A 12076-nucleotide genomic window follows, 5' to 3' on the forward strand; every position below is an offset into this window, starting at 1 on the left:
TAGGTAACAATATGTCTATCATGAAAGGTAAAAAGATAACGAGGTAGTTTTATAATTTATCTAATTGTTTTGTATAAGATTTTAAAAAAGAAAAATTTATGTAATTTTTCAGTGTATATATTATATTACTATAATTATAATTATTATGATAAATTGCTGTATTATTATCTTATATATTTCTAAATATCTGTTTTATAATGTTTTATTTATTGTTTTTTATAGTGAGGTATTACATTCTTCACCTAAATATAATTAACTCTCATTTTAATCTTTTCATATTTTCACTTTTTTGTTATTTTCATTTAAACTCTTTCTTTCTTTCCTGGGTAGAAAACATGCTCTGTTTTATCATGGTTATGAAAAAATGTCCGTTAATGTTCTGTTTTTTCATAAGAAATTTAGTAATATATAGTATAACAGAATAATAAAAATACTCCCCCAGTATAAACTTTTTATTTTCTTAAACGGTGGAAGAAGAAGGTAGAGTATATTACAAAAATGTATGTAGCGGTGGTGCAGTAATTGTTACGATGGTTTCATATAAAAATGGCAGTAACTATACGTAATCCATTATTGTTGTGTTATGTGAACCAAATTCGCAACCTGCAACTTGCAGGTTCGTTCAGGTTACAATTCTCTCTCATCGCGATCATGAAGAACAGCAACACCAACAATTTTTGCGCTGCGTTGCTTTTTGTTCTCATATTTCATTAGTGTCACTGTGTCAATTCCGCTTCACTTTCCCTTCTTTTACACTTTCCAACCGACACTAAATGGAAGCGGTGGCCGCCGTTTTTCTATTCGCCGCCGCACTTCTGTCGGTGGTGGAGGGGTCACCGGTGACTCTGACACTGGAAAGAGCGTTTCCTTCGAATCATGGCGTGGAGTTGAGTCAGCTCAGAGCTCGGGACAGCCTCAGACATCGTAGAATGTTGCAGTCTACTAACTATGTCGTAGATTTCCCTGTCAAAGGCACCTTCGATCCCTCACAAGTCGGGTAATTCTATCACCCATTTTTCAATTCTAAGTTTTATGTGTTTTTTTGGATCAGTTTCTCTCATGGGTGTCTCCAAATTTCTTATCTTGGTGATTCTTTAACATGTGTGGCTGGCAATTCTGAGCTTTTCTTTATGATATTTGAAATTCTCTTGCAATTCCAATCTTGATTCTTTTGTTATATGTTTTGTGCTCTCCATTTAATGTTTTAATTTTTGAAATAAAATAAAACAAAATAAAAATTTTGGCTTTTCCCACAGGCTTTACTATACCAAGGTAAAAATGGGTACTCCTCCAAGGGAATTTTATGTGCAGATTGACACTGGGAGTGATGTTCTCTGGGTTAGTTGTGGGTCCTGCAATGGTTGTCCTCAGACAAGTGGGCTGCAAGTAAATTTAACTTCCCTGTTCCTTATTTGTTAGTTAGTTGATTCAGTTTAGTACACATTTTGGATGAGACTATAACAATGTATTTTTGGGATTTGTGAATGATATTGATTGAACATCATCTTTGCTGGATTTGGTTGCAGATTCAGCTCAATTACTTTGACCCTAGGAGTTCATCAACATCTTCATTGATCTCTTGTTCTGACCGGAGGTGCAGGAGCGGAGTTCAGTCCTCCGATGCAAGCTGTTCCAGTCAGAACAACCAGTGCATTTACACGTTCCAGTATGGAGATGGCAGTGGGACATCAGGCTATTATGTGTCAGACTTGATGCATTTTGCTAGTATTTTTGAGGGAACCTTGACAACAAATGCTTCTGCATCTGTAGTTTTTGGGTGAGCTATCACGAGTTTGAAATAACCAATCTCATGTAGTAGGATAAGACTGTTGTTATGGTTGTATTGTGAGTCAGAAATGGCTCGAAATAGCATTCCTATGTTTTAATAAGCACCCCTCCCTCATCTCCCCTTCTGAATTTGTTGGTTTAAACTTGTAAAGCATCGTCTTATAATGTTTTACTGTGGAACAGTTGTAGCATCCAGCAGACTGGGGACTTAACAAAGTCCGATAGAGCAGTTGATGGGATATTTGGATTCGGGCAACAAGGCATGTCTGTCATTTCCCAACTCTCATCGCAAGGAATTGCACCGAGAGTGTTCTCTCATTGCTTAAGAGGAGATAACACTGGTGGAGGTGTCTTGGTTCTTGGTGAAATTGTGGAGCCAAACATAGTTTATACTCCACTTGTTCCATCGCAGTACGTTTATTTATTTGTTAGACTACATGCTACATTTCAATTTCTTTATGCCAAGTTTTATTTGTGGTTTAGAATGTGCTATATTTAATGGATTCAGTGAAATTTCAACATGGTACTTATCCTTTAGATTATCTACTTGACTTGAAGATTGAAATTTTTTGTCAAGTGTTGACTTCTGTTGATTTTTTTTTTGTACGAGATGAAAAAAGTTGATGAATTGATGGAGCTTGTGTTTGTTCTTAGGAGCCTAATAAAACAAATAAATGAAATCAATTTATAACATCTAGGACACTAGTTAGTACTGTGTTGTGAAAATGTTCACCCGACAATAGGTATTTGACACTCTGATTGTTTGTCACTGCACAAATTAACGGTTCTAGAACTATGGGATGGATGGAATGTTTTCAATGTTCTTGGGTGCCTGCTCTTGGAAAGGTGCCTTGTGTGAGGTCAAAGAATTTTCATTCAGGAGTTACTGGTTGGTCAAGTGGTCCTCTTTATTTGTACTTGGTGCTAATGGTGGTTAGATCTCTAAAACATTGAAATCAGTCATCAAAACACAGAAGGAAAACATGTTCCATCTTGAATCAGAGTCAATTACTTCTTTTTTAAGGTGACGATACTCTCAAATTGATTTCTACTTTTGTAAAGCTCAATCCTGAAATCAGCAAGACAAGGTCTATTGATTTTTAAGCTTTGAAGAGCTTGACAACTGAACATCTCAGCCAACCTTCCTTCCACTATGAGAGCATAGTTTCTAATAGGTGTGATTTGGTGCAAGTGCTTTTATTTATTTACTAGGATTTTACAGATAAACAGTTATTGAGGCTTAATTTTTGGATTTTACAACTCTATCATGGTTACTGCCTTTTCCTTGTACTAAAAATTTGCTTCAATTATGGCTTAACATGATGCAAAAAATTGAATAAGAATTTTCAAATTGGAATATATCGCTATATATAGTTTATTTGTGAAAACTGGTTCGAGTAACTGCTTCCTTGGCAAATATTTCAGGCCTCATTACAATTTATATCTGCAGAGCATCTCTGTCAATGGCCAGTTTTTGCAAATTAACCCTGCAGTTTTTGCTACATCAAGCAACAGAGGTACCATTGTTGATTCTGGAACAACTTTGTCCTACCTTGCAGAAGAGGCTTATACAACCTTTGTGAATGCGGTGAGTTATGTTAGGTAATTTCTTTTCATCCAATGATTAATAATAGGTGATGCTTTGATTCTTCATATGTGATTAGCAATAGTGGCATTATTTTTTCTTTCTAGGAAATTTATGGATAATTGACAGCAATATTATTGTTGATGCAGATTACAGCTGCTATTCCACAATCTGTACGCAGTGTTCTTTCCAGGGGAAATCAGTGTTACTTAATAACCACCTCCAGGTTAAGTTGACCTGTTCATATATATTTTGTTGATTTCAAGCATTCTTCTTTTCATGTTTGGATAAAAATAAATGTTTTTGACACTGTTTATCTGTTTCTCTGGCTATACTTTGTTTAGCAATGTTGACATGTTTCCACAAGTAAGTCTGAATTTCGCTGGTGGTGCATCTCTGGTTTTAAGACCACTGGACTACCTTATTCAACAGAATTATATTGTAAGTATTCAAGTTTTAATTTCCTTTTATTCAATTTTCTGAGGTATAATATCTGACCACTGGACTACCTACATCTATTTTTCATATGCATGTTATTATTATACTCTGCATGTTTTCTCACTCGTACAAGGGTATCAATTAACCTCTGTGTGATGCAGGGTGAGGGTTCAGTTTGGTGTATTGGCTTTCAGAAAATCCCGGGTCAAAGTGTAACTATCCTAGGAGGTATAGTGCTGGTTTGGAAACTTTAGGTCCTATGTGCATGTTGTTTTTTGGTAATATAAGGATACATAAAACAAGTTGATAGTGTCACTGAAGTTAAAATAGCAATAGTTGGACCTTAAAGCTTATATTTAGAAAGAAAATACTTATATTTTGTAAATTTGGTAATGCCCACAAATAGTATAGAATAAAAAATAGAAATCCTTGTACTCTCTTGCTTATTGTGGGGCTGAGATACTATAACTAGTATGCTGTACATTCTGAGTCTGACAGAATATGAACTCAAAAGTATTCTTGTTTATACATTATTGTTCAGCATCAAGTAACTATCATGTATGATATACTAACAACATTGGATTCTTTTGGGGCAGATCTCGTATTAAAAGACAAAATTTTTGTCTACGATGTTGCTGGTCAACGCATAGGATGGACTAACTATGATTGTAAGTTTCACCTACACTTCATTGCAAACACATAGTAAACGAGATGTGTAAATAAGGATTCTATTTACTTATGAAGCAAGGTTTCTTTAGGTAAGTGGAAGGATAAGATTACTAAAACTCAAATTTTAGACCAACTAAAATAATTATAGGTTATTAGTGTTTGTAAATAAATGATTAACAAAAGGGTCTAACATGTAAGTCTCTTATTTAAAGTAAAAGGTCTCTTCAATTTTTCTTTAGATTTTCACTCATCATTATTTTATAAAAAGCTAAAAGGGTCCAACACATAAAGATGTGTCTAAAGTTTTAACTTTAGGTGTCACTCGTCATTGGGTTGTGTTGCATTGTATTTGTATATGTTGAAGGGTACATCATATTCTAATGAGTTTTACAATTTAAATGCATTAATATAGGTTCATTGCCAGTGAATGTATCTGCATCAGCTGGTAGGGGCAGAAGTGAGTTTGTAGATTCAGGAGAGCTAGGTGGAAGCACTTCTTTATGTGAAGGACCTCACACTTTGATAAGGATGTTATTGCTTGCTCTGTTCATGCACATAACACTAATTTTGTAACATGCAGAATTGGAACTTATTCTTTTTTGCTATGTATTTTCTCTTGCCGGAATTGGTGCAATAGGCAAGACCACACGTTCCGTTATTACTTGGATTGTCAGTTGTTTGTGTTTTCTTTGTGCATAACAGGTTGTCCTGTGGTTTTTTTGCTTTTCTGGTACATAATATTGTAAATTAATGTTTTTTTATGGAAGTCATAACATGTTTGTCAAACTCAATTTCTGCATAAAAATATCATCATAGTTATTTGTATAAAATGGCTTATTGCAAATTGTGTTTCTGGTACATAATATTGTAAATTAACATGTTTTTTTGATTGAATGAAGGTACAAGTCATAACATGTTTGTCAAACTCAATTTCTGCATAAAAATATCATCATAGTTATTTCTATAAAATGGCTTATTGCAAATTGTGGAGGCCTTTAGAAAAATAATTATTCCGATCATATGTAGCACTAAATTAACATGATTATTGTACATAAAACTCATATTCCATAACATTCACATAAAATAAAAAACTAGAATAAAAAGCAATCCCAACTTCTCAATTTACCCCTTCATAAATTTAAGCATTTTTAAATATAAGCATTTTTAAAACGTTACTAATTAATTTAACAAAAAAAAAACTTTTCATTATCGACTCCTATCTAAGTTTTTTAATATCACTCATTTTCATTAAATAAAAGTATTATTTCTGTCTTTAATTATAAAACACAATCAACAACACATTTAATTAAATCTTAGCCAACAATAAACTAACTAAAAAGCAACAAAACAAATGCCCTTACAAATTCATAATCCGTATTTCACTTCTTTCACTTCTCAGAATTGTTCTAGAGAACCAAAAAGCTCTGTAAGTCACAATGCAGCTATGTTTTTAGACCAAAAAACAGATGATGCCAAACTGTTTAGACCAAAAAAGGATTTCGCAACACCAGATATTTTTCCACACAGATCTTTACAGAAAACCATCTTGAATCTTCAACAGAAAAACATCACGTTGGCGACATTACCCTTCACCGATGGCAATTTAACCTCAAAGCTGGCTGAAACACCCTTGCCTCCAGTTGAAGAACCAGCATCTGATGCGTCACCTTCAATGTAATAGCGAGCACGGAATGCGGCCAAATGGGCATAATATGCTGGAGGAACTGCAAGCAAACAATCAACTCGAATGAGAGTAAATAAACTAATATAGTCAAAGATATAGGAACCAAATTTGATGTAACAAACCTATTGAAACTGATCGAGTACACCTTGCATAGCTGAAAATAAACTCAAATTTCAATCAAACTTGACAAGACAGCAACAACAAAAATAGTAAAAATAGCATGGGAGTAGAATTTTACGTGTAACACAAATTATTGGTCAAAATTTGCAACTCATCAGCAGTAAATTTATTCTCATCATACAATACATGGTAATGAGTTGGTCGGCTTGTTCCCTGCAAAATATACACGTACAATCCAAGCAGATAACTTATCAAATGTCTTTAGAAAAATAAATAACAAAAGTACAATGCACGTCTTAAGGGTAATGCATTACTTGAATTCCAGCATGACTATTCAGATAAAAGTCAAATTCCCGAGGATGACATATAGTTGTATCAACTACAGTACCTGAAAGAAAAAGTACACAAAATTAATAAATTCTGGCGTGAACAAATGAAACCTGCAATATAGCCAAACACAGCTGAGATATAAAACCTGGCATTATATTTCCACTTTTATCTGTAGTATCACGTGCTCCTGCTCCGTGAACAGCAGGGAACAACCGAGTGTGGTGCCTCTTTTGGACCACCACAAAAGTAACTGGGGGTAAATAATTCTCTTCTAAAGAGTTACAAGCCTGAAACAAGAGATATCAAACTCAATTAAGTGTGGAATAAATCTCCAATTACAACATTATGCATTCCACGTGCTTATCCTCTCTTCAAAAGAATTCCCCATATCCAACATACCTTTCTTATGGCATCCATTTCATAGAGAAGCACTTGATTAAACTGTCCTTCACTTACACCATCTCTGTTGAGAATAAATTTGACATTGATAAATGAATTAGATACACAATAAGAGCCTAATAGCATAAATGTCCCATTAAGTTCGATCAAACCCAACCTGTAGAATATAATTCTCTCCGGTTTACGATTAGTTGAATTTCGGAAAGCACGAAACAACTCCCTGAAACGAGTAAAAAAATGTCAATTGGGTTGGATTTACAAAAGTGGAAATAGCAACACCAATCAACAATACCTGATAATTCCTGAATGTGGAATTCCCCCTGCCGGATCTCCAATATAAAGATCTTGTATCATTTCGTCCCTATGTTTCTGCGCAGAAACAACTCCTTTGTACCTTGTTACAAAAGGCCAATCCATGGATGCCACCACCTACACAAACATTGAGCAATTAAACACAGTAAAATCGTCACCGAGTAATGCATCTACAAATAAGACTGAAAAAAAGAGCTTACTGCAGCAATGGAAGGACTGCTGTCCTCCCCTGGCTGGGGATGCGTAACATCTGCACCAAATATTATCGTCGGTACATCGGAGACATGAGGTATTCTACGCATAAGTGCATCATTCAATATCGTGTTTGTACCACCCACCTATATAATCAACAAAGACACGTTTACAATTTAAAAGAAACAAAAGGTTTACTGAAACATATATGTTATTTAGCTTAAGCAACAATATGATTAACACAAACAATGTTTTTAGTGAATAACTTCAACCTTCACATTTATCTTGAGGGCCAGATTTTCAAGGTATTGCTGCTTGTTCGGTTTTAACAATTGTTTGGGCTGACAACACTGAGATACTATTCCTAATTCTGTTTCACATATGCGCTTTATTTTCCCTGTCAGAACGAAATGATTAGATATCATAGAGCCAAATTAAGAGTATTATATTTGAAAATAGAAATCACTCACCATACGACCCCTTGACGTCAGGTAAAATTATAATCAACAATTGGAGCCCTACATTCGCCTGTTTACACTGCTTATGCAGGTTCACAAGAGCATTCTCTATTTGACCACTTGGAGATGATGTGATTGGTAGTGCAGGACTTTCTTTAAACCGCTGGCATAAAATCCACGCAAATAAAAAATACTCAACAATCTAGCCATTAGACAATCACAGTAGCAATCTGTACAAACTACCATACCATTCCCTTCCTGTTACACATTTCAGCCAAATCCTGACAATGTTGATATGACAGATCTCTGTGTATTCTTCCAGAGAAGTTTAGGCAAGTCCAGTGTTCAACGGTACCACCAGCAATCATTTTCTACAAAATATTACAAGTGATTACATCTTATTATCCGGTCCAGTAAATTATTATAATATTACTTGGAGTAAAGTACTTGATAGACATTAAATTTACTTGTAATAATTCCCTGTGTGTAATTGAACAATGTATAATATTAGCCATATCTAAGGTACATGATAACACAACTTACACAAGAAAAATAACAAATAATGATGAAGAATGAAATACAAAAATGCATTAGGTTATGGAGCATTGTAATCAATCATACAAAGAGCACCCAATTAAACCACATTACTCACGAAAACCATAATCAGTATTTTATAAAACATTGGTATTAATTACCACCAAACAGGAAATCATTCATATATTTACCTTATTAATCATATTCCATTGGCCCATCCTTGGTTGAACCTGTGATTCACCACCCGATCCATGGTATTTAAGCTGCAGAAACAAAATAAAATTAGATATTCTAAACAAAAGAATTGGCCAAAATGTGTTGCGTATAATCATACCATGGGAGGAGGTAATACACGAGCATCAAGTGTCACTAGATCCTCCCTCACTTGAATGTCAAAGTGGCGGGCAAATTTGTCCGCGCTGAATTTGCTCTGCCTCACAATCTGTCAAAACAGACAAAATCACCACCAGTAAAGAACTAAACAAGCAACACATGCCAATTCATTACGAAGTAGGTACCTGTCTGATAGAGTCTTCCCTTTCACGAGGACGCTGACATGTGGCCTTTAAAAGAGCAGTCACTTGATCCTCATTTAATTTTTTAGTGTATCTCTGTCCAGCAACAATTTGACACAGCTACAATATAAAACAAGTACATTGAACCAAAGTTAAGTCTCACCAAAAATATTCCATACATTTTCTATATATACACTCGTAAAAAGATGAAGTGATGTAGAGATAAACCTCCATAGGCAAAAAAATTGGCTTAGTGTCACTTCCAGCTTGAAGAGCAGAAAGCTGTGTATACTGCAATGAAATATTATATTTCTCTTGGAAATACTGAACAACAGATTTTTTTGTTCCAGTGTCATCATTAAACCTAAACATAGAAATAACAAAGTCAAACTCTTGGATTATTCATACTGAGAGACTACGCACTTTATATATAAGAACAGAGAATACTTTCGTAAGTTAACTGATGAACGGACTAAATGAGAATGATTTGGACATAAACCTTTTTGCCATTTAAAAATGCCAATAATTTATGAAGAAATGAAGTACAACAACTGAAATGCATATTACAAAAAACCATATATCCTTACGATAAATTTTTCCACCATTTAATGATCTAAATGTAAATGATAGACAACAATTAAAATGGAAACTAAAGCAAAAGTTCTTTACATTAAGGCTCTGAGCGGTTCTTTTGTGACTGCAGTGACTTTGTAACGTCTAATATTCTGTCCATGATTAACTTGGACCTTGATTCCTCTCAAAGCTTTCTTAATCTGTAAATTAAGAACCAAAAGGCACACGTGATTTCTAAATTAATTATACACATTTCAACATGCCCAGACTGAAAATTAATCAAACGATCTCAAGAAAATTTTGGTAACAGATCTTTACTCTCAGCATAAACAAAAACCTCATTAGTATGCACTCAAAAGCAAAATGTAGCTCAATAAGAACAAAAAAACCACACAATCTTCGAGCACAATATAAAAATCTCATTGGTATGCATTTATGAGCAAAATGTAACTCAATACCAATAAAGAACGACCACAATTTTCCAGCACAATACCTTAACTCGGTCCTGATCAGGCAAAGGCCTGCGAAAATCGAGTCTAAAATTCTTCGAAATGAAGTCAAGGACAGGAATGGCCTCATAAAATGCCCTAGCTGAGACATCTGCAGCACAAGAATGATCAGTTGCAAAGACTGCTTTATTCAAGACACTCAGAACTTGACCAACATTGACAAGTTAAACCAACCAATATTAAGAGACAGGCCCATCTGAGTTGGGCGAAGACTCTGGTAATACCCCCGCCAATATTCAGTTCCACTACCCAACGGTCCTTTAGGTCCCAATGCAGGAGAAAAAAAGGATCTCCCAACCACATCAAAACTTTATTTTAAAAAATAAACAAATCAGTAAAACAGAGACAGAACAGTTCAAATCAAAATTCAACCAACAAAACAACACCAAATAAAAAACAACTTCTCAGAAGGTGTAGCCCGCAGCACAACATCAAGGGCCTGAATAGTTTCCTGAGGGCAGTCCAACTGACGGCAACTGAGAAACTGAATAAGGTGATGAAGGTCAGTCTTCGAAGCAAATCGTATCGTGACCCTAAACTCACGTTCACGCTTTTTCCTATGCCAATAGAAACAAAAATTACCGTAAACTAATGAAATATTAAAAATATATTTACATTTAAATACATGTAAACTATAACAATTATTACACATAATAATAATAATAATTACAAAAAAAACACCTGGAAGAAGTTGGGGTGGCAGAAGCCCCTGGTTCATCGTTATCTCCCAGTTTGACCTTAAATTCCTTAATTTCAAAAGGCAGTGGTCCGGCGGTAAAAAGACTTTTTCGTCCATCATAAGCCGGCATGCGATTTCCCAGAATCGATTCACGGTGTGCTCGAACCAACAAGTCGATAACATCTCTGGAAACCTTCTTCGAAGTAATCTCCGGAGTGATCGCCACCTAATCACAAATGAACTCACTCAGACACACATCTCATTTCACTCTCAACCTCATAAGCAACAGAAAACACTATCATGCAACCCAAAGAAATAAACTAATGTAGAACAGAATAAATACGATTCAGTTAACTAACATCGTAGTGATATATCTCTTGCACCCCAACTTGAACTTGAAAATGATTTGCTCGAATTTGGATCTTCCTTCCCTCTGTCCCGAATCCTGGCCGGTCTGGGTATCTATTAGCCTTAGACGACGACGGTGCTGACGTCTCCAATGTAAGTTGCTTCTCGAGCGCCGAAGTAACTGATTGAACTGCCGGAGACGGCGCCGTTGTAGTAACCGCTCCGGATCCAGAAACTGGCGCCGGCGAGGCTTGGACCGGCGGAGGGCGGGATGGACCAGGCCCTGCTGATGCAGGGACAGGCGCCACCGCGCGGGGAGGAGCGGCAGTAGACGGGGCCAGAGAAGCAGCGGATGAAGTTTGTGCAGGAGGAGGGTAGGATGTTTGAGCCGGAGGAGACGGAGCGGAATGTCCGCGACCTCGACCGCGGCCTCGGCCTCGGCCTCCGGCAGTGGAAGAAGAAGCCGAGGATTGCGGCGGACGGTTGAAATCGGAATGCTGAGAGCCGCGACGAGACATTGTTGCAGGTGAGAGATTTGGCAGTGTAGTTTGTGGTGATTGGAATTTTATGAAAAATGGCTCTTCAAGTGATTCTTTAAGTAGTGAACTGCATTGGGGGGAAGGTAACAGTTTGGTATGGAAAGACGGAAGGAAGGAAGGCAGGAAGGAAGGCAGGAAGAAAGAGAGAAAACCAATGGGTAAATTTCAAAATTCCCCATTTCTTTTCATTAACAGCTATTTTCTACAGATAAATAAATAAAAACTGCTTGTAACTGCTTTTGTAAAATCCGAAATTACAAATTAAAATAAAAAAAATAAGAATAATTAAAAAAATAATAGTTTCCAGCAATTAAACTCATTTTCAATTTTTTTTCTTCCTTCTATTTTATTCTTTCACAGGAAACTGACTTGGTGTATTTAAAGAAAAATAGAAATACCATTGA

General features: G+C 35.7%; 2 protein-coding genes across 3 annotated transcripts; one reads left to right on the forward strand and one right to left on the reverse strand.

The window, feature by feature from the left end:
- The first annotated feature begins 537 nt into the window (after nt 1-537).
- Nucleotides 538-5271, forward strand: LOC108340794 (aspartic proteinase 36). Of its 2 annotated transcripts, XM_017578375.2 has the most exons (10): nt 542-997; nt 1257-1386; nt 1527-1777; nt 1972-2199; nt 3214-3376; nt 3523-3599; nt 3718-3814; nt 3973-4039; nt 4408-4479; nt 4893-5271. In XM_017578375.2, the coding sequence occupies exons 1-10, from the start codon at nt 774-776 to the stop codon at nt 5051-5053; spliced, it is 1470 nt and encodes a 489-aa protein (XP_017433864.1). In that variant the 5' UTR covers nt 542-773; the 3' UTR covers nt 5054-5271. The 2 variants fall into 2 exon arrangements, with proteins under 2 accessions (XP_017433866.1, XP_017433864.1); XM_017578377.2 differs by lacking the exon at nt 4408-4479 and having other exon boundaries at nt 538-997.
- A 561-nt stretch (nt 5272-5832) lies between these two features.
- Nucleotides 5833-11847, reverse strand: LOC108340594 (protein argonaute MEL1). The gene is made up of 22 exons (XM_017578079.2): nt 11145-11847; nt 10788-11011; nt 10508-10663; nt 10281-10414; nt 10091-10197; nt 9694-9797; nt 9253-9388; nt 9028-9144; nt 8844-8951; nt 8701-8772; nt 8224-8346; nt 7988-8138; nt 7790-7914; nt 7526-7663; nt 7306-7442; nt 7171-7233; nt 7014-7077; nt 6760-6901; nt 6599-6672; nt 6403-6497; nt 6287-6318; nt 5833-6204 (listed from the first exon to the last, which is right to left on the reverse strand). Exons 1-22 carry the CDS (start codon nt 11649-11651, stop codon nt 6035-6037), a joined length of 2979 nt encoding a protein of 992 aa, XP_017433568.1. The 5' UTR covers nt 11652-11847; the 3' UTR covers nt 5833-6034.
- Between the last annotated feature and the right edge of the window lie 229 nt (nt 11848-12076).

This window comes from Vigna angularis, chromosome 5 (assembly GCF_016808095.1).
Source record: "Vigna angularis cultivar LongXiaoDou No.4 chromosome 5, ASM1680809v1, whole genome shotgun sequence".
Lineage (NCBI taxonomy): Eukaryota > Viridiplantae > Streptophyta > Magnoliopsida > Fabales > Fabaceae > Vigna > Vigna angularis.

Excerpts from the sequence above, each read along its gene's own strand:
- LOC108340794 (XM_017578375.2), top strand. The coding sequence starts at position 774 with ATGGAAGCGGTGGCCGCCGTTTTTCTATTCGCCGCCGCACTTCTGTCG. Across the intron at positions 1,387-1,526 it reads CTCAGACAAGTGGGCTGCAA|ATTCAGCTCAATTACTTTGA; the intron begins GTAAATTTAACT and ends ATTTGGTTGCAG. Across the intron at positions 2,200-3,213 it reads ACTCCACTTGTTCCATCGCA|GCCTCATTACAATTTATATC; the intron begins GTACGTTTATTT and ends CAAATATTTCAG.
- LOC108340594 (XM_017578079.2), bottom strand. The coding sequence starts at position 11,651 with ATGTCTCGTCGCGGCTCTCAGCATTCCGATTTCAACCGTCCGCCGCAA. Across the intron at positions 6,902-7,013 it reads AAATGGATGCCATAAGAAAG|GCTTGTAACTCTTTAGAAGA; the intron begins GTATGTTGGATA and ends CTCTTGTTTCAG. Across the intron at positions 6,205-6,286 it reads TACTCGATCAGTTTCAATAG|TTCCTCCAGCATATTATGCC; the intron begins GTTTGTTACATC and ends GTTTGCTTGCAG.